General features: G+C 33.5%; 1 protein-coding gene across 1 annotated transcript in view; it reads left to right on the top strand.

Moving 5' to 3' along the window:
• Positions 1-21,244, top strand: part of LOC128682762 (glutamate receptor 1-like) — a 146,669-nt gene extending 125,425 nt beyond the window's left edge. Inside the window, exons 6-18 of the mRNA XM_053767580.1 lie at positions 460-591; positions 2,051-2,254; positions 6,990-7,097; positions 7,973-8,201; positions 8,837-8,931; positions 11,640-11,804; positions 12,108-12,239; positions 14,574-14,662; positions 14,751-14,901; positions 16,268-16,479; positions 16,643-16,745; positions 16,868-17,131; positions 17,544-21,244. Of these exons, the coding sequence (XP_053623555.1) occupies positions 460-591; positions 2,051-2,254; positions 6,990-7,097; positions 7,973-8,201; positions 8,837-8,931; positions 11,640-11,804; positions 12,108-12,239; positions 14,574-14,662; positions 14,751-14,901; positions 16,268-16,479; positions 16,643-16,745; positions 16,868-17,131; positions 17,544-17,615 (1,956 nt within the window). The 3' untranslated portion in view covers positions 17,616-21,244. The remainder of the gene's footprint in view (positions 1-459; positions 592-2,050; positions 2,255-6,989; positions 7,098-7,972; positions 8,202-8,836; positions 8,932-11,639; positions 11,805-12,107; positions 12,240-14,573; positions 14,663-14,750; positions 14,902-16,267; positions 16,480-16,642; positions 16,746-16,867; positions 17,132-17,543) is intronic.
• The last annotated feature ends 2,130 nt before the right edge of the window (positions 21,245-23,374 follow it).

Below are 23,374 nucleotides of genomic sequence, written 5' to 3'. Positions count from 1 at the left end.
TTTTGTCACAATCCTTTTATATTAACAACACAGCCGGCTGTACTTTGCAAACGCAATTTATTATTTTATATAATGTCAGAAATCATTTTAAAAAATAAAGGATCAACCCTAAAAGGAGGATTATGTAGAACTGTCTTCTTTTCAACGTATTTTCTCAGCAACGGCACGACCGTTGAAAATCCTATGATATTCAGCTTGGAAATGGCTCAACTTATTTTCAATGACGACAACACGAAGTTTAATCAATACCGTAGTCCTAATCATTACAAACAAAATATATCCTAGAATTCATAAGTACTTATTGGTAGACCTTTTAAAAATTTCAATTACAATGAAAAAAAAATACTGAATATATCTATGGATTAAAAAATGCCTATATAATATTTTAAAAATAAATCAATTTAAAAAATATAAACTTGTTCATTAAAATAAGATGGTCAAATAGAAATGTATTTTCAGGTGATGGACGACCGGTGGGAGAAAGAGGTCACAGAATTTGGCGCTGTTAACATCACCGGTTTTAGACTCCTGGACTTTTCTCGGAAAATCGTCAGGGAATTCATTGATGTTTCGAAAGTTGATGCCGTTTCTGTAAGTATTTATGTTATTAACTTATTAATAGCATTTTTTAAATAATACCATACTAGAAAATGATTTTATGGTAATGTATTTTAATTTTCCATTAATTTTCCATTACACAATGTGGTCACATGTCATTTAATTGAAAACTGTGGCCCACAAAGTTCGTTTAGTCAACTGTGACCACATTGACTTAAGAGTTAGAGTTTTTTTTTCGCAGAGAAATTATAATAATCGTTAATAATGTGATGATGGCGCTAGTGTGAGGTTGTGGTAGTGGCTTGAACACCGACCTTACTCGTTCTCATTGATACAAAGCGGTGCGAAACCATGCGACGCGGAAATATCAAATGCATGCACCTATTTGGTCGTGTCCTTATAGACTATGCAAGCACACTATAATATTCATACATTCGTTATTCACACGCCGTATTATAACCTCGCTATTTTTTATTCAATGAGGACAACCTATTAGGGATAGTATAAATTTGTATCAGTATATTCGTCTATTCTTCAAAGCTCCCGAACGGATATGCCAATTTCTATTTCAGTTTGAATGGTGACTTAAAACCTTTAACGTAAATCTCTAATCTCTCGAGCTGGACCAACCTTGTTTAATTATTCAGCCACAATTAAACTAGCTACAGTAAGCCTCACTGGTCAATACTAAGTAAGTACGTAGTGTTTGACTAACCTTCTTTGTCTTCATCCTTTTATCACAGTATAAGTATTATTTTTTTCAATGGTTATTTTTAATCATTTTCTACAAGAGTAAATTTATTGGGATTAAAATGTTTATTACAGAAACGATTTGTTCTTACTGGAATTATTACATCAGTTTTATAGCACTTTATTTAGTTCGAGAGGTTGTCTCAAGTTTACTTAAATATAGTTGAGTATTTTCCATTTATTTATTGGGAATTTGTGTCGTGTCCTAGTGAGCCAGTTAGCAGAAAGGCTACACCAAAGCGGGTGGCCGTTACATATTTACGTGAGGTCAATATAAATTCAGCTGAAACTGAACAATTTCCTGTCCAATCACGTTCTAGAATCATTATGAATGTCTAATTATGAATTCAGTAAACGGACTTCTTAAACCGTCTTTTTTAAGAAAAACATCTTCCCAGCGGCATTCGGTAGATTTTTCCTTTAATGAATTTATTAGGAAATCTACATTCCTGATTTTATAAGCGGGTGCGCGCGCTACTATGAATTTTCTCAACCATTTAAAAATATCAAATGTTGTTTATTTAAATATAATTTGTCTAACACAACAGCCTTCTTAGTTTCGGATTAATAAAGAAAATTTTGATAAAGTTTTCTTATTGGATATAAATCTTTTTATACCATCATGTACATATAACTATAACCGAGCATCAACTATATCTACGGCTGGGGAGACAACCGGGATAACAAGGGAGATAGGTTATAACTATTACGTGATGAGTGTGTTAATTTTTTTTTGTTTCAGTCCCAGGCAGCACTGATGTACGACGCAGTCCAAGTACTAGTTGACGCGATCATCCGTCTCATGCGAAAGAAGCCAGATATCTTACGAAGCACCTTGAGGAGGAATGCTAACCTAAATTCCAGCAAGATCTTGGACTGTAATCCAAAGGGGAAAGTAGTCTCGCCATATGAACACGGCGACAAAATTTCCAGAATGATAAAAAAGGTATAATATATTTTTTAAATACAATATTAAAATCAAACTAAAGAGATGCATTAAGCATAATCTCTTTACATAAAATAATCCGGCTTTACATAAAAATAAGCTATTACCATGCGATTGAGATAGTAAGCGGATTTTATTTTCATTGTTTCGATCCACGAGCTTACCTTCTGTGATTATTTTTTAATTTGTATCGGATAAAAATTAAGTAATATTAATTTTCTTTCCACCAACTTATATTTTCATGTTCCAGAAATACCTAATCTCATAATAACTTACTTTTAATCTGTACTTTATCTCAATCTCAACAACTGGATCTTAAATTCATCCGGTTTATTAAAATTTATAGTCAAGTTAAAGTTAGTATATCTTGTATGTCTAGTTCTTGTCACTTCTCACATAACATTTTCAACATTTCCTGTATTCTTTTGAGTTAATTTTGACTCCCTGTGGCATTTGCGAATGATTGATACCATATTCGATTACGAATGCGGGCGATCGCTTCGTTATTCACGATGGAGACGTGACGTACCTACTCGTTTGTAACGACATTCAGTATGTAAACATTTTCGATGATACAATGACATGTGTGTCAAGAAGCTCCCACACTTCGTCCGTCGTAGGATACTATTAAATTTGACGTCTTAATGGTCGGCTGCTACTGAAATACCTCCTACTTCAACCTCAAGAGCGGCGCTAACAGAATTATAATATAATTAATTAATTAAGAAACCCACGCAAAATTACGTACGCTCAGAATCGACCTCGCCTCTCTCGACCCTCATATTGTGCCGAGTATTAACGCTTTTATTCCTTTGACAATTAAATAAAAATCCCCGTAATGAATGAGAATGCATACCGTTACCGTCTTTCAAGTTAATTAAATCTCGGTCTCGTTCCCAAGACCACGGATATGTTTTATTTAGATGGGGAGCGGAGATATCTCATTGAAATATGGGGGTGGTATAACCGCAAAATCATTGCACTCCTTGCCTTTGTTCACTCCGACCCTCAATAAGTTGACTCTATGGTTAGGAAAAATGTAAAAGTCGGTACTGAAGAAAATGTTCAGCGGAATGACGTACCGCTTATGGCAAGTGTCCGCTCCCTTTGTGGGAACATAAATTGCTAAAGGACAAGTAGAGAAGAGGCCTAGTTACATAGCGCTAGCGTCTTTATTGACTAAACTAGACAGTTTTATGACATTGTATTCGCATGAGGAATTCACAATTACTGTTGTGAAATCCTATGGTGCACTCATTCCTTTTATGAACAGCCTACATTTTTTGATTTAATGACAACACTACTTTATATCATTAGACCTACTTCGCTCAAGACCTACAGGTTCAAAATTATCACGGAAATCAATCGATGTTTTAATCTTTATAGTTACTAAGTAGATAGTTTAGGATAGAATTATATTACAGCTGTCGCACTTGCCACTCGCACTGTGTAACTAAGCTCAGGAACTGAGCTTAGTTCACTAGAATGTGGATTTTATTTCCGAAAGTAGAAACCGTAACGTATTTAACACGCCTTATCAAATTCTATCTTTCGTGACTTCACGATTTTCGTATTTTATAGCTGGTTTTTAAATTGAATCGCTGAGGTTTTATCTATTTTCGATTAATTCACGTTTTAATGTGGCATGTTCGATATACACGCATCTAAAAGTTACCTAAAAATGAAACTGAAGAAATATTCATTAATGTCTATAGTATAATTTATTTTTTATAATATATTATTTTTATAATTAAAGCATTTTTATGTAGCAGAAAGAATTAAAATTCCAGTTTGTATTATTATTCCTTGGTTCGCGTCGCTGGATGCCGAGATTTAGGTTGTAAAATTCCCGGAAATCATTACAGGTCACCTGCGGTAGTCGTAAAACTCAGAAACAATGGTTGTTCATACCTTCGGTATATAAACAACACATCGTACGACAAAATGGAGCTTAAGTCCGATTTTTCCATCCGATTCTTAATAACGCCTGAAGTCAAAATGGTCAAACTTGTATTCCGCAGCTAGCTATTGATCATGATAAATAATGTTCATATTATTTATTATATATACCTACAAATCTACTCGAATCAAATAATTTAATATGTATTTTATATAATGCATTTATTATATAACACTTTTTAACACGAATTGCCCATGGAAGCGAATCCCCAGGTGCTGCAATATTTTTACTCATATTGACAACAATATCGATACAAAATACCACAATCCGTTTGTTTCACGTTCATCTGTATCGCGAGCTATCATGTACGCGTGTGTCCGTTTTATACATTGGCAATAACAAATACTACTAAATAATTGTACAACTAAACAGTTTCATTTTTCTTTTACATATAGCTTTAAATATTCCATCTTAAAATAAATAAGTTTTATACGATGCATATTTATATTTGCGATTTATATTTATCATAGCACAAATTTAGAAATAGTTAGTTTTTTTTTGGAATTATTTATAAATATTTTCCTTCAGAAAATTAAAAATCTACGTATTATCGTTTCAATATAAGTAACTATAAAAATAGCAATAGCAATAGCCCTAATTCAATCAAGCCTCTCTATTCTCTGGAATAATTTAACAAGCAGACCACAGTGATTACAGATGTCAATGTAATATTCCAAGTTCTGGTCATCGCTGAATGACCGACTAATACAAACTTCGTAATTTCACAGAACTACCCACAGAGAAAATGTATCGGGTTAAAATACATGGTTAAAAATATATTTATAAATTTCTAGGAATATATTTTTTGAAATCTTATTTATTTTTTCATCGCTTTACTTTAAAATTGGGAAAAGGATGAAATGTAAAAATTAACTACCAAATCAACTCCTCCAAATTAGTTCTTCGCTATGTAAAAATATGTATAATATAAAGTTAAAAAAATATTTTTATATATTTATAAAGTTCTTTCATTTTGTTATCTAAAGTCAATATTTGCGTTGTCTTATCAAATGAGTCAGGTAGAGTACCGGTATCGACGTAATTTTAGACACACGTTTAACAAGCCTACAAGTTGTGTTTGCCAGCCTTGTAAGGTCGCATTTTCACTTGACATGTCCATTTAGTTTATTTCTTAAACAATAAAGTGAAGAACTTATTTTTAAGAAATATAATGTACAATGCTTTAGCACAAATTGAGGTAATATGATCGTAGCAAACTCGTAGAAAAATCGTAGCACTTTCGTAGCTTGGTCGTAGCATGCATTTATCTGGGACTAATGTAAAAATCTGAAATGTTAATTTCTCGTACTATGTTGCCCTAGTGGAAACTTTAGCAACATTATTTAAAATTATTTTTATGACATGTTTTAATTTGATTTCATTAGTTTTTATAATAATAGTAAAATAGTAGCCAAGGGCTGTAAGGCATCAATTGCAGCCAGAAATATTTAGAATTCGATATTCAAAATTGATAACTATGACCTAAAGCTTTTCTAGCTACATTATTACCCTAGAGCACTTATTGGTCACCTACAAGCCCCATTTGGGCGTAATAAGGAGGTCCTTATTACCCCCAAATGGGTACTTTTTTTGAGTAGGTACTCATCGAATATGAGAGATGTAAAAACTTTTACTTTTTCGTACTATAGTTTGCCAGAAATCAAATTAATGAAAACAATGAGCTTTTATAAATTTGAATTTAGAAAACTGATGGCATTTGAACGCCTCGCTAGCCTAAGTAGTCTGCGGTAAAATTACACTGTAATCAAAACGACTAGTGCGGAATAGACCTTAGTAGGTCAGAAATTTTATTCGTCGAATTTACAGTAGCCCAGGTGCAGAAAACGGCCGTCTTTTATATCGAGTGCGGTCGGACTGTTCAGGTGCGATTAATTCCACGGCCGTCATATCTAATTAACCAGCTGACCCATCGGCACCCTTTATTTTTAAAGTAAAGCGATAGCCATATTTTATACCCGTTACATATTAGAAGTTAGAGCATACTTTTAGAGCTAAAGTATGTTTTCACTATCGCACTTTATAATGTTTAATATTGACAGAGACAAAGCATATTTGAGCTTAAACTATGCTTCAACGTTTTTATGAAAAGTCGCAAGTCAGTTGAAGGCTTGCATTCTTTTTTGATCATGTTAATTCATTGTTTTTCGTTGATTAATTATGTCTTATTGTATTATTTAACCAATGTGTACATGTATTTTAATTTTTCTTTTGACTGATTGCGACTATGTAGTAATTGGGCAATTGATTTAATAATTAGTTTTTTTTTCGGTTAATATCCTTAGCAAGCGTTAAACTCTACTTTTTACTTAATTGTAAGCACTAATGCAAAATGTACTATGCAATAAGTATTTAGTATTTTGCAATGACTAAACGAAATTAATATGCAAACGAATATTTGTAGTTATTATTATAATATTATGTCCATTGTCCATACAATAATATACGAGATGTAGCAAATTGAACGTAAGCTGGCTGAAGAGGTATTTAACGTAAATTTAGAATAATAGGATTAAAGGTCTTATGATCGAAGTATTGATATGTTATTTCCAATATTCAGATTATGCTAGTACACTTTCGTAAATCGACATTAAATCTCTGAAAATGGCGTGAATAATCCGTTTTATTTATTGAATAATAGACAACTGCAGCTGATGCGATTATCCATTTCATGCAGCGATGAAAGTTTCCTAGTTTTTGCAGGTTATTTTTTATTTATGTAATAAATAGAGAGACACAAGCTCATATTTGCTTCAGACGGAGATAGTTGGATTGTCCGGCAACATCAGATTTAACGAACTGGGCCATCGCAAGAACTTCTCCCTTCAAGTAATGGAGTTGACCGTCGAAGGCGACATGGTGAAGGTAATTCGATGAAATTTGGTATTCATGTAGTTATAAAAAATTGACCCCTAAATCGCTGTAATTTGTTTGAAAATCATGTGTGTTCCGTTTTCGCAGAGAATTCTCATTTATAAAGCCTATTTCGATACAAGTTAATTACTTATAGTATAATAGTGCAATCGTCATTATTTAATTAAACAACTGTTTTTAAATAAAAATAGCAATCCAATTGTTCACTATGTTACTAAAATAAATAAACATGGAACACAAACTAATGGATATATCGTGATTAACAAACAATTGAATTACTACTAGTAGAAATGAGAAATATATTCGCGTCGAACTTTCTATATGTAAAGCGAAGGTTAATTTATTATTTTTTGACGTTTTATTTTAATTGACCAAATATTTAGTACTAGCTTTTGCCCATGGCTACGCTCGCATGATTTTCACACCGGAAAATGTATATATTCCGGTTGATAGGTATGTCCCTATGTCATTCTCCGTAAACTTCAAAGTTACGTCTATGCAAAATTTCAAGAAAATTGGTTAAGTAGATAAAGCTTGAAGAGGTAACAAACATTCGCATTTAATAATATTAGAACTTTTTGTAAAATACATGGCCTGAATTGCTTCGAGAAAAGGATGGTACGGTCGTTTCCTTTTTTATTTACTCAACTTGCGGGGGCACTGCCCCCAGATGAAATACATCTCACGCTTTTTGTGAATTTGGAGATACAAATAAATTATTTAGAATTACAATGTACTCGTACGATTAAATAGCATTTAAATAATAACATTCTAAATACACGCCTCATATTGCTAACTAAGAAACTCTTAAATAAATTGTTTATTTCCATAACTACGACTAATAATATATATATTTTTTTAATTAGATTGCAACATGGTACGATGATAAAGGGCTTATCCCTGTTGGTAGCAAGTATTCTAAATCACAATCGAATGTAGCGGAACCATACAACAGGAACAAGACTTATATTGTTTCGACCATCGAGGAGCCCCCTTACGTAATGAGGCAGGGCGCGGAGTCCGGGACTAACGACCCATTCACCGGCTTCTGTGTGGATCTGACCGAAATACTCGCTCAGAAGTTGGAAATCAAATGTAAGAAGTCTCAATTAATTATTAATTGAATGTAGGAATTTTGTTTGTGCTTAGGATTTTTTTGAATTTTACAATTTAGACACAATAATACCTAACTTAGAAAGTTAGGTAGTATTGTGGCGGTGGCATGTTTATTATATAAGTATTTCACGTAAAAGGGCTAGAAAAGTCCTGGGTCTCCCTCTTCCTATGCCCAGCAATGGGACATAATACATTAAAATAATCCTCAACCTCCTAAATTTGAGAATAAAGTTCTAAATAAGTACAGGGGAAATAAGGTAACGTATGTTGTTATATATTTTAAAATTATATTTATCTATAGCGATGTAGTTGGTATAGAAGCAAAATGCATTCTATAAAGCCTGAGGTTTTTACCAGAGGCTTTTAGTAGCATTTTGTTTAAGTGGAATTTAGTCAGGTACCACGATATATGTGCGGTATGTAGGTACTGCACATTCATTTCGACAGATAAAATTAAATATTATCTACAAATAAGAATAGAAGATACAGCCCTTGATTGACTATTGACTAACCAAGCGGACACAGAAGCTGTACTAATCTGTCAGTGTATATTAGTAGTATTAATTGTGTGTATAATATTTATATTATACCAATCACAATGTTTTCCATTTTAGATGATCTTAGACTTGTTAAAGATGGCAAATACGGTCGTGAAAACCCGAAGATAGTAGGTGGCTGGGACGGAATGATTGGTGAAATACTAAGAAAGGTAAATAAGCAATATCCACAATATTAGCTAAGTAAATTTGAGTACTAATTATTACGGACGGTTTCGATTGATTACGATTTTCTTGTAACATTAATTAAAACGATGACTCCAAAATAATGAATCGCGAACGAGGCTAAATTGACAAACTTTTTAATTACTTCAAGGTAGGTAAATAGCTACATAAATTGAATAACTGATGAAACTCGATGAGAACGTTTAAAAACTTTACCAATTCCAACAAATAATAAAAGGGGACGACTCGGGCCTTTTATAGTTACTTACCTACCGCTTCTATATTCTCGAAACGATAAACGGGACTTAGAAAAATATCAAAAGTTTCATATAATACCTCTGTAAATGGTTTTCCCTTTCATATTAACTTTCGTCGTATAAATCTTATAGTATGCCTCTGCCTTATAAGTTATGTAAGTACCTAGTATAAATAAATTTCAAAAAATATCAAATGTATACTGGCCAGTGTAAAACTCCCTATTTCGTTTTTTATATTTCCATCCAAAAGCCATTTACAAACAAAACTAAAACATAGCTTACAACCATAGATAAAAGAATAATACATACAACCATAATTTTCCTTTTTTGTTTTAAAAATAAATAGTGAAAATCTTACATGAGCAAATTATTTTCATACTACTGTTTTTTTTTAATTTAAAAAAAAATAAAATTAATGCCTAAGTACTTGTTCTTGATTATGCTTTTTACTCCAATAAAAGCTAACAATGACTCTCTCACTTATACTAAACATAGACATCGTCTCACTTATACTAAACATAGACTTGGATTTATGAAAATAATTTGCTCATGTAAGATTTTCACCATTTATTTTTAATTGTTCTAAGGTCAAAAAAGAGTTGAAAAGTTTAAATATTACGTACAATAAAATTAAATTATTACCTCACATGTGTCTAACCTTAAACAAATCTAAATTAATTATATTACAATAATTATTTCTACACAACTAACACTAACACTCTATCCTGTGGATGTACGCGGCGACTAAGGGACAGAGCCTAGGCAGCTGATAGGCAACATTAGCGTTCCCAAGAAGGGTTGACGTCAGTAGGCGATTCTTGAAAATTTTTATATTTTAGTTTAACGCTGACTTCGAGGCGAGCTTCGAGGCTTCATAACCCTGAACCGTTTTAACGTGATATGTATACAAAACGCCTCCAATACCATTTCTGTATATAATATATTAATTTTCACAATATATTTATAATATTTAACTTTAGCGCTGGCAAAGTTCAATGTATTGTTAGATTCTGTGCTATATTTATTTGTTTGAATGTTGCCGACATTAATTATGAGATTTATGTGGGCTTCGGAATCGGAGGAGCTAATGACTCGTGAACAACCTTCGCGTGTGTAATGCATTGAACAGATAGCGCTGCGCTGTTCAGTACATTTGTGACTGCGCTGCTTTCGTAGAATTTCAGGTTTTCAGGAATATACATTTACAATTCTCAATTCTATACCTATTCTACTTAGGTTGAGTTTCATCACTCATAAAACTTAAAACTAATAAGTCTACAGCAATGCTGAACCTAGATAAGGCGCTAATTTTAATACACCTATAAGATGTCTTCACCTTTCTTCTTATAAAAAACTTAAAACTTACTGTATTGTTCGATATGAGCGAACGGATCGGAGCATATTAGAATGACTGCCGGACCTTAGAAAAAGTGGTGTACCAATTTTTATATAGGTATATTCACTAAAGAAATTACCTCGATTACTTTTCTGATATTTGGGTAATTTAAGGTGATACAAATCCTTCGCCGCTTCCTGTAATAGAATAAATCTAGATAAATATCACCTTGACGTTATTGACTGTGTCATCGCCTGGAAATAGTAATTAATGAATAGATTACAACAGAGTTACATAGTAGAATTCAAACAAAATAAATATAAAACAATCGACAAGCGGCGCTTCAAACATCGTAAAACCCAATTGGTTTGTATCACCACCCGCCACCTGTTCACACATCTGTTATATTTTGTTATGGACGAAGCAACTCGCATCGGTTGACGCGTCGCGTGTGCATTATCTTAAACATTATCTTACAATGTATCTGAATTATCGGGTAATAAGTACACATAATCTTTTATATACAGACAAATAACACAAATACAATATATAACATAAATAGCAAAATAGGTATATGGGTTTCTGAAATCACACGTCCAATTTATCAATTTGAAAGGCAAAGCGGCCACCCTCTTTATACATCTGGGGTACGAGTAAATGACGGTATAACATTACTGAGCCTAAATTAAGGTATTCATTTATAGTTCGCAATCTAATAAAAGGGACGAATTTCATTAATATCTATCTATATATATATGACCATTAATGAACCTGTCATGTAGGTTTAGGAAAGCTAACAGAGCAGAAAAGGATTTGTATTTCGTTATTTTCTTATTTTTGGAGTTATTCGATCCCAATAGCTAGTAAATCAATAATTTCTAGTTACTTGCGGTTCATATGTATATGTTAAACACGTAATAAATATGGTACCTATTTATCTAGCGTCTAAAGTACATATTGGGTGAGTTGCTCCATTCGCCTTTGACATTGATTACGATTGACTGCTATTTCTACTCAGGTAAAGTAAACGTTGAAGTTGTCTCGTGAAACCCATTCTTAGCATCCAAGTAACGTCTGGAAAATAATTTGACTTTTTTAACAGGAAGCCGACATAGTGATAGCCCCTTTGACTGTGACCATGGAGCGGGAATCAGTGGTGGACTTTAGCAAACCATTCCTCTCCTTTGACGTGAAGCCAACCGCCAAACCTGCAAAACTTAGCACATCGATATTTAGCTTCCTCCACCCACTGTCAAAAGAAATATGGGTGAGTACCATTAAGCAAAAATCAACGAAGCCATAATGCCGTTTCTCTAACAAAAGTTGTGTGACGTTACGCGGGGCTGAGGCAGATAAGTGAGGAAGCAATTTCGCTATATCTTCGCTTCTTTCTAAACGGAAAACTGTACGTGACATATTATGTGTGTGTATCATTATAGTTATGCCAGTCATCTTCAATAATAGAAATTAATAACTACATATGTTTACTTAACTAAATATATTTCACTTTCCTTTAGCAAATACAAATTTAAATGTCATAAGAAAATTATTTATATGGTTTTGTTTCCAGCTATGCATCCTGTTTGCTATTTTTGCCGTAAGCGTGATATTATTCATCGTGTCGAGGTTCTCACCATATGAATGGAAATTGGTGTCATACTCAGACTCGCAAACTACTGATCAAGATGTCGCTACATCCAAGGTAAAGTAATCATATACATTTATTTAAAAGATCGGCTAAAGAAGCAGCAGAATATTAAAAATGCATATTATAAAAACTAAAAATGAATGCCATCAAAAACATGCTGTAACAAACCCAAGTTTCGCAGCTCGGTATTTCTTCCGTAAAAAGTTGTGAGATCCATGTCATACAAAGTCGATTAATTCTTTTAGTCCCTACTTAAGGGACCTTCTGTCTTAAGTTATTAAGTAAGTCATTATTATAACAATATTAAAAATCTTTTAGGTTTTAAATAAATACATCGACTTGGCCATCGCATGATTAGATTTTTATATAGTATATTTCACACCATACAACACTACGGAATTATGGCATCCGATGAGCCGCTTGGAAAAATGACCAATTCGTTTTGGAGGCTCATGTCTCTCGTTGAGATCGAGTGAGGCGCCATAGACTAAACAATCTAATATTATAATATAATATGTATTACTTGTAAGATACATTGTTTTCATTCATTATTTTAAAAAAAGCGGCACAGCTGCTTTTTTTTTTGCTCGACTTGCGGATCACTGCCGTGCACCCAGATACTGACACCACTATTTTCTTTATAAAAATTTTATCCACCTCGTGAATTTACTTTTTTTATTTTATTATACACTAACAGCCCACCACGACTTGGCTCGAGTAAAAACAAGCCTTCCTCAGGAATCACATGATTGGTTGGAGAAAACCGTGTGAAAATCCATGCCATAGTTTTTGGATTTACCGCGAACAGAGAGACAGACACGGCATAATGTATAAGGATCTATTTTAATACTAACGAGTTAGCATTAAAATAGCCTGGGATGTCGTTTTCATAAAATCATTAAATCGTTTTCCTATTCATTATTCTATTAAGTAGTCTATTCAACCTGTGCACCAATTTAATTGAAATCATGATTGCACGGACAACTCATCAAGTGACCCTTTGTGGAGCTGTATCTATCAATATGCTGTACTTTGGCTTATACTGTGCTGTCTTTGATTTTGCGAGATTGAACAAACTATAATTTTGCTAGCACCCTAACTTTCTCAATAGTAGACAAATATGTTTCTGAAGTTCAGGCTTTCTAAATTCAATACGAAGCAGGCTTCTTTGAAAGATTTCAGAGAAATTAATTTTATTACAGATGTATTGAATTTCGTATGCTGAGGTTTGAAATTTTTTTTCATAAAGATAATAGAAAAAATTTTACTGAATGTGAAACGCATTTTTTTTTGTAGAAATAAGTTGTCGATTTTTATTGTTTTTTATATACTACATAATATTGTCCAACCTCATCTGAACGTTTTCTCTTCCTTCCTTTCTATGTCATTGAGCGACGGGACCCAAGGTCCGCTAAAAATTCGTTTTTCTCTCATCGAGTGCTATATTGCTAACTCCGGTATCTGTCTCATTGTATTCAAGTCGTAGGTAAAAAGCATCGGCCATGATTTATACGATAACCACACAAGAACTTGACCACTGGATCACCGCCGCTAGCCGGGCAACTGTATTTTGATTGAAACAGCTCGAATGAACCACCCGATCCAGCGTAATAAAGTCTGACATGGTTAGTTTTCGGACCGTGCCGACCGAGATGTCGTGCCACACACATGCCGACCCACGTATTTGCGTTTAGCGCATTCGTATGTCTCTCTAATCTGAGCGTTTACCTGGTTCGTTCTTCAGCCGTTGAGCGTCAGAACGTCGGGTCCGCTTGCCTACTTTTCGTCTCCACTTCGCATGGTCATCGGCATTCCTAGTTGGCAGACCATTGGCACGTATATCATATATTTCATTTGATATAGGGCGGGTGCCCTATATCCAAATGATATAGGGTGATAAGAAATATAATACATATGGGTATATGTACTTGTCGACCTCGGTGGCGTAGTGGTAAAGTTCTTGCCACTGAACCGAGAGGTCCCGGGTTCGATCCCCGGTCGGGTCATGATGGAAAATTATCTTTTTCTGATTGGCCCGGGTCTTGGATGTTTATCTATATATGTATTTGTTATAAAATATAGTATCGTTGAGTTAGTATCCCATAACACAAGTCTCGAACTTACTTTGGGGCTAGCTCAATCTGTGTGATTCGTCCTAATATATTTATTTATTATTTACTATATTTCTTATCATTGATTCTCTGTTCATTTCGCAGCCATCGTGCTTCAGAGCCCAGATCTGATTGATCTTTTAATTGCACGTACGCTACATCAAGCCAATATTTTTTTCTTTTCTGCCTAAATAACACGGAATCGCCTAGAACATATTTTGTTCTCACTGTGATTAAATCATTTAGTTTGTTAAAACTGATAGACACTTTGTTTCAGACGACAGTTATAAATGAATTCAGTTTCTGGAATTCTGTGTGGTTCTCCGTAGGATCGTTTATGCAGCAGGGCAGTGATCTCTCTCCAAGGTTAGTGATATATTATTAACCATATCTTATGTAACACACTTAGATGATAGAACTTTATCTGAGACTTTATCTGTAAAATATATTGTAGATCTCCGTCGGGAAGAATTGTTGGCACGGTGTGGTGGTTCTTCACGTTTGTTGTGATATCGTCCTACACCGCAAATTTGGCGTCCTACCTAACGCTTGCCAGGATCACGGAGCCCACTCAATCATACGAGAAAATCGCTACATGCCCCGAGGTAGGTAACACTTTCGTGTGCATTCGGAAATAAAAAGAGCCGTAAGCACGAAGCCTCAACAGACGAGACGGCACCTCGGCTACGCAGAGAAATTTCGCTAGAACCGACTTCCAGTAATAGTGCTTACCCAAACGTTTGTTACTTTTAAACACTTTATTGTATATATTTTATCAATAATCAACTGTAAAAAGTTTGTGTGTACATTTACAAAAAATAATTTATGAATAATTTTATCAAAGATTATGAAATTAATTTTATAATCTTTGATCAAATACGTCCAACTGGATTGGCATAACTAATGAACAAACATCCTCACATTCGTATTTATAATCCACTGGAGTCTGGATTATATATCCACGCAAACGAAGCCGCAGGCACCAGCTAGATTTGGATATAATTCTAAGTTTCCAGAATGAAATCACTTTTTGAGCTACGATTTATAATATAATTAAAAATGCGTAAACCTTTTTAAAGTTCGACTATATACTATTCGGTTGTTTTGTTTGAAATTTATTATAATGACAATTATAATTTTAGAGAGCCTTAAAATTAGTATTTATGCGATTACATAAAATAATATTTTAGACTGATCCCTGGAACTCTCGTTCTCTATGTTCACTGATATTATGGTCCAATTTATAAATTATTTCTATGATCGAAAATAGCTTACTCCGTCCAAATTTATATAGAGTAATAAGTGTTAATCGTGTGGTACTAAGAGCATCGACCAATAGCTGCATTATGTCGGAAACAGAAGCAATAGCTTTCAATTTACTATCGCCTGTCTCTTTATTGATGCTTCCACTTTTGGCTGGGGAGACTTGCCTCAGTTTGTTTTTAGAACTAACGTGATAACGATAAATATCAGCCACCTTACAGTGTGTCAAATAATTTTAAGAAATAAAAAGGCGATGCGATCTGATCTTAAAGTTTCAATATGAATTAAATACTTACCTATGTTTTTATTTTATTTCAATATTTTCTTTATAACTAGATTTTTCAAGATATTAAATTTCAGTAATAAAGGAAAAAGTAACATCATATATTACATATATTATAGTAGATAATATATTATAGTAGATTGTAAATAGTTATCTACAGTCAAAGTAAAAAAAAAATAAAAGACATTTTTTAAAAAGCTTTTCTTTAAATGATCTAGATAAAAAAAAATACTTTAAACTTAAACTTTAAAAAACTTTAACTATCAACTTATAACCTTATTACACACAATGTATATGATCATAAAAACTTGTCGCGAGGTTTGCGTAAGTACCTAAAAGTATTTTACTGAAATAAATAGGTACTAGTTTATTTAACTAGTAACTAAAAATGCACTTATAAAATATAAACTACAAAAATATTACAGGATACTCCAGAAGTCCATAAAGCTGTTGCTGTCCAAGAAGAAGCGGTTGATGAACACGGTTGGTTGGCCTACCTGTTGGACCGGTCGAGCGCGGTGGTCGGCGTCGGCTCGAGCTCGGAACTTGCTGGCAAACCCTGCGAGATGCATGTCTCGATCGCCACCACAGGCGTTAAAGACTTTGCGATCGCGCTGCCCAAAGGATCCCAAATGAGGTATATACTATGCATCTGCACATTTTCCTTTTTAATGCCCCCGCGATATTGTTGTGCGATTGCAAAACAAAAGCAATGCGAATTTAGCCTTGTAAGCGATTACATTTTAAAATATTTTTATTTTTTTATTCAAAACTGGTATAAATAATAAGGTTGTTTTTAGGGATGGAGTTAATTTAGCTTTGCAGGAAATGAAAAAAGACGGAGAATTGCAAGCGTTAATTAGAAAATGGTTTACGAAAACTGAATGTAGTATGACGGATCCGGTGAGTAAAAATCGCATACAGATTTTGTCACTTGTTACTTAATTTATATTACATTAATTTGCTCCAATAATATAAAAAACAAATGGAGTAAATTAATGTAATATTTTGGTTTTTTTTCGCAGTCAATACACGGCAACGAGTTAACACTGAGTCAGGTAGCTGGAATATTCTATATGCTGATGGTTGGTCTGATGCTGGCTCTATTTGTCGCCCTGGTAGAATTTTGCCAAAACGGAAAGGCTGAAGCGGCCCGTAACAATGTGCCCCTGGGAGCTGCACTGAGGGCGAAGACCCGCTTGGGCTCTCGAGTTAAGAGGAAGAATGGATCACAACGCACGCCGCAACGAGACCAAGACCGCCTGGGATGGAACGGGGGAGCTTTCGGCGTAAGTATTATGAATTGATTTCGTGTAACAATGAGTCATATCATAGTTACGAATTATAAACTTAATTAGCTAACAAACTTAAGAAACATTTCGCGAAAACAAAGTGTACATTGTTGTCGCTTTGTAAAGTTCATGGGGTAAGTTGGTCCCAGAAACAAATATGACAATTTTTCCTTCATCTGTGCATTATCCTGGTTTCTACCTCGGTTATTAAGCGTCAGACTCCAGGTGCGCTAAAAGAAAATAAACAAATATGCGAACATAGATAGTTAAGTAATGTCACTCATATTTTATCAGAAGAAATCTTGAAGAGTCCAGGCCACAAAAAGGAATATAACTGGATAGCCTATACATTTGGGTAAACATAGAAAAAAGTACAAAGATCAAAATAACACAAGAATACTCTTTACAGCAATACTACACGCCGGCCAACCAAATCGGCCAAGAGGAGACGGCGTTGCATGCCAGTTTCACGCAAGTCTGATCTTCAAGCCGGGACACCGGCACCATCCGCCGGCCGTCCCACTCGAAACAGCTGTCAGCCTCCATGGACCTCTACCAGCTGTAAGAACAAGGCGTTATTGCTCCATAGCCCTCCGTTGGTTTGACGCCCGTCGACGGACAACGCAGAAATTGTATACAGTTTCAACGTACGTCAAGGCGTGTCACTGTCAAAATCTATAGAAAACAATTGAACACAACGGACAGGCTTCGTGCTACATCCACGCAACGGAGCACGGCCTACACTGCTTCAACAATAATAAATACTATATACTGTGTTCCAATTTTAAATTTGAGGACTGTCCTTTGATTTTGAACTGTACCCATGGACTTAGTAGGAACTCCGGAAGTACTTATTAAATCCATGACTATACCATGTTCGAATTCCAATTCATCTAGTAAATTCCGTTTTCATTTTAATTTCGTCGTGGCTTGGAACTTCAAACCACTGACCGCTTCTTCAGAAATTATTTCCGAACAGCAAATCAATTTCACCAAATTGGTAACGTAAGAAAGCAGAATACCAAAAGTGAGTTATTTGTTATTCAACACAATCTGAAGTTTCAAAAACTTCTTGCAACTATGAAATTGTATTATTTGCATTCATTGATCAACTTGTTACATTGATCAACAGCTAATTAACTTGTTTATTGTGGAATTTTGAACTTTGATTTTGATATCTTAATTTACAGTTTCAAAACACTCTACTTTATAAGAAGTTAGTTCGGTACTTTCAAATATCTGACAAAAAATTGAGTGTTCCCAAAGTTTTCTGTTACGAACTACCATAAGATTCTTATACTTCATTTTTTCAATCTCTCTCATTTTTTTCTGTTTTTAAAGCTTGGTACCTTACGAGTACCAAGTGAGTAGATGAGTATCAGGGTCTTTTAATACATGTTTAGTGGGTAAACATGTTCAATTAGACAACATGTATAGTCATATAATTCTATAGTATTAACCTAATAGTAGGTAGTCAAAAAATGTTTTAAAATGGAAAAAAAAATAAAGTAAGGCACCGCTCAGTATTAATACGGGGTGTGTATTACTTCCGTTGTTAGTATAAATTCCTAATCGTAAATTATTAGGTACCTTATAGAATATACTTATTGACTTCGTGTACCAAAACATAGAAACCGAAAAAAAATGTGTATTAAATATACGTGTCTGAATAATCCATAAATGTTTTAAAATACATCCAGGTCATTAAAATGCCCACCATATTTATGTAGAGATTCAAAGTAGTTATAGATTTGTAGATTAATTTTATTTATGAATCTGTATCTGTTATCACAACGGTTTTGTGGGAACCATTTAAATTAAAATACCTCTATCCAAATATAGGTCGTCTGAAATAAACTCCCCTGAACTGCCAGGGTACACTATCGCCGAAGAATTCATTACATTGCTGGTTTTCCAGAGCTTTGCATCAAAAGCTCAAATACAATCTACGAAATACATGTTGATTTGTAGGTATTCTCGCCCATCGGAGTTTGCCGATAGTGTATCTGGCATACCATTTACGTTTATCTAGACAGTGTGAGCAAAGGAAAACCAGTCGGTATAAGATTGTGGACAAGCATCAGAGAGGCGTTGATTTTTTGACTGCTCACATTGCAATTACATAGACACCTATTCAAATCTTACAATTTACGTACCTAAATGTACTTGTCTGATTCTAAACTATAATATTATAAATTTAATGTGTGATAATTATAAATTTTAGATAATATTATCATTAGAATTTATATAGTCTAAATGTAATAAGGTATTACCGGCGTTAAAAGTCTCCACCTTTGATATTTTATTTCACAATTTATATTTTAACGAATAATAATTTATATAAATCTTTGAAACTGTTACTGTCTTATCTTAAAATATTAATTATGTTATGAAATTCGGATTTTATCCACATGATGTTGATTTGTGATGTGACTTATTTTTTCATTTTCTTTATTATTAGGTCTTCGAGTTTCGCAACTCTTCACTCAGTCTATCCCGCAAGAGAAATGGCTTGATTCTGTAGATACAGATGTTTATTCTATTTTACTCAATGTCGTAAAACTTCTCGGAAACCTGTTGTTAACCAGAGCTTCAGCATTGTCTGACTGTTTAAATTCTCCAGCCTTAATAATATTAAGATATTGCCAAAGGCATATTGAATCATATCAACAACTTCAAAGTAATGCGTCTTAACATAATTTACGTTGACTTTTCTACATACTTATTCATCTTTCATGGTAATTAGCTTCGTAAAATTAATTATGTTTCCGTCCTCTGTCACTTATTTCGCCATTATATTATTCTCATTGGCTAAGATTGTTTGTGCCAAAAAAAGTGTTTGTTATTTTTTATATAAGGGCGCCAATAAAATTATTATTGGATGTGTTAAAGTTTTTGACAAATGCGGAGACGTCCGTCCCTCAGTGAAGGCTGAACTGTCCCGGTTTGGTGTTAAATGCTTGTGAAATTAACATTTGGATTTTTATATTGGATTATAACCTGAAAGTGTTAAGAGATCTAATTTCTTATGACAACACAGAAATCGGATAAAATATGACTGGGCGGATAATGAATGATTGGACTTTTAGAACAGTCAAATGTAATACGAGTATATTGAAATAAAAATCTGCCCAAGATTTTAGAAAGCTAACTGTATGTTAATATCGAATATAATATATAAAGTACAGGGCAGTATAGTACTTAATTTGTATATCTTCGGATATCATTGGAGGTATTCGAGGTTATAAAATGAATAAATAAATATTGTTGAAATGAGTTCGCGATGAATCAGCTTGTTTGTAATAAGCAGCAAAACAAGTTATGGATACTTAATTCACTAGAATCCTTTGATACCAATGCGGGTTGCGAACAACATTTCGTCGCAGTACCTGTTATACTCCCATTTTTCCATTGCACAAAACCGAATAACATTTAAAAATCAAAAATGAAAAAAATTTTGTCGATCAAGTAAATTTTAATTACGAAAGTATTGCCGGTCAGCTGCCTACCCAGTCCCTTAGTCACCTTTCAGGACATTCACGAGAGGATATAGTATGGTCCTATTCTAAGGCGTCCAACTACACGCCACGACTCCTGAAAGTACTTTAGGCGTATTGCTGTGTATATATATATACATATATTTTAAATTGCCCGAGAGGAACCCCGAAATAGAAAATCTCTTTCAGTGTTTAAAATATAGAAAATGTTACACTCATAATAAACAGTTAAATGGATTCGAGTGAATTAAGTGACCTGTGGATTTGATATTTATTCGCTAAGCGATGGTGTCACTACACATTCATATACAATCATTTATTGCCATTCTTATACCATTATCACATAAGTATTATTAAGTTAATATTATTCTTCGAATGACTGATTTACATAATCGTTTCATTAACGTAGTGCATAGTTTTAAGATATATTTTAATATTTTGACGTCACGTCATCTTAACTAATATTAAGGGTCCTAAATGATAAATATAATTGTATTGAAAATTAATGATACATTTCAATCAGTGTCTGCTCATTTGGTGTAATACTTATTCAAATAGTGATGCGATTGTCATCATTTAAATATGAATGTTATAATAAACCACAATAACTACAATCCCCTATTCGTGTTTTATTTAAACAAACCCCATACCTACTCGTAGTTCCTTACAGACTTACCTATTTATATAAAAAATTAACTACTTACCATCTGCTTACATAATCAGTCTCACTTTTCTGTATTTGACATGGAAAATTTATGAAAATAAGACGGTATAACAACCACTTAATTGATATTAAAAAGTAATAAAAATAATAAAATCATTTAGTGGAATGAACTATTTATTGTTAGAAGTCAATAAATATATTGGTTATATTTTTATCGATTATGTTATACCGTCTATATATAGTATAACTTGATGTAGGTACTAAGGGTTAAAAATAACGTCAAAATTTACTGTTGTACTGAGAAACTAAAACGTAACGCAGGCAATTGTTATTCAACCAACCAATCAAAATGGTGCCGTTGTTACGTGATTTGATAAACATGATTGGTGTACAACGTCCAGCTGAAAACTGATGGCTAAAACTATGCGATCGTTCGATTCTAATTGAAAATTCCTACAAAGCGAACGAGTATATTATTACTTTAATGATAATACAAATAATTACGATGTTGTGAAATGTAAAATGAATCTAAAATTCATTTAACATTTCGCAATTTTGTAAATTACGAGTATATCTAATATTTTGTGGAAAGTATAATGTAACATCTATTATTATCATAATAATCTCAGACACATAACACATAGGCTTATATATTAACCTCAGTAGTCTATAAAGGTATAGGTACCTACACTAGTGGCCCATAATAAATTTTACCTAAAAATATTTAAACCTATCTCTTATCACTAAGTATCTATTTAAAAACCCCGCATAAATATACGTTGTGTGGTTTTATAGATGGCATACATAGGGACAGACAGACAGCGGGAAGCTACTTTAACTTGTACACGCACTCTATACTAAATATCGATGTGTTTTATAACAATTAAAAATTCTTAATGAAATAGAGCACTGAGGAACACCGCAAACAGAGGGCTATCTGACTATAAGCGGTTTACCTGATAGTATACGGATGCGTAACAAAATAATTTGGTACCCTTGTACCTATTGTATTTTGCTGTACTTCAAATTTCGAAATTCCCACGGAAGTAAAGGGGAGTAAGTAATACTGGTCTGGGGATACAAGGTGTAAGACAAATGCTCAGCATTTTTGTGTCAACGATTAAAAGACCTCAGATAAAAAGGGTCTGACGTACAAGAATTGATACGGGTCGCATATTATACTCAATCTATACTAACTAAAGTAAATTACGATGGCGACGCGTGACTTTACTTGGTTCCTTTAATGGTAATATCATTAAGTACCACTAAAATGGAATATTTTTTTATATAGGTTAGTTATCATACATAGCCAACGTTCCAACAAATGGTGTGGGGGTAGTATCACGCCGAAGTCAGACTTCGGTCTGAAGATCATATTAGATATGGATTCACAGTAGAATCAAGTTCAGCCAAGGTAATAAGATTTGCATAAACAATGCTCGCTGAACCGTCGTAATTTAATTATAATAACGAATAATGGATGTTAAGAAATTTATAAAACCATTAACAATATCCACGAAGAGCAGGGAAAATCAAATTTATCCCGGTCTTAGAGAATGTATTAAATATTAAAGCGATGCACGAAGAACTGTCAGCGCAATGTTCGCTTTTAATAAAACTTTTGGCTTTTGTTTCCTTAATTGAAATCAAATTTCAGAATGACACAGCTGCTACATTTGGAAGACCAACCGCTATTCAAATTGCTTTTTCTTTTTGGGAAGCCATAGCTGTGTAAAGCGAATTAGATAAAATTATGTTAATTGGGAATTATTAAATTAATAATAAATCTTTCTCTTTGCTAATAAGAGGGTTGAAAATCAAAATTAAAGTTTAGGTATCTGTTTTAAATTATAATTAAAAATATGTATATATAGATACATCATTAAACGATCTGGTCCAGTGCGGTGCGATCAGTTAATTTGAAATGGATTTGTTATACATGTCACACCAGCTTTGTAACTTATATTTGAAAATAATAATGAGATGAAAAAATTCTGGAATCGAGGGAGAAAGTTAATAAATCATCATTAAATACATATTATAAAGAAGTAAAAAAGTGTGTTGAAACATTTCATACAT

Source organism: Plodia interpunctella, chromosome Z (assembly GCF_027563975.2).
Source record: "Plodia interpunctella isolate USDA-ARS_2022_Savannah chromosome Z, ilPloInte3.2, whole genome shotgun sequence".
NCBI classification, from domain to species: domain Eukaryota; kingdom Metazoa; phylum Arthropoda; class Insecta; order Lepidoptera; family Pyralidae; genus Plodia; species Plodia interpunctella.
This window is presented reverse-complemented; position numbering and strand designations above follow the sequence as displayed.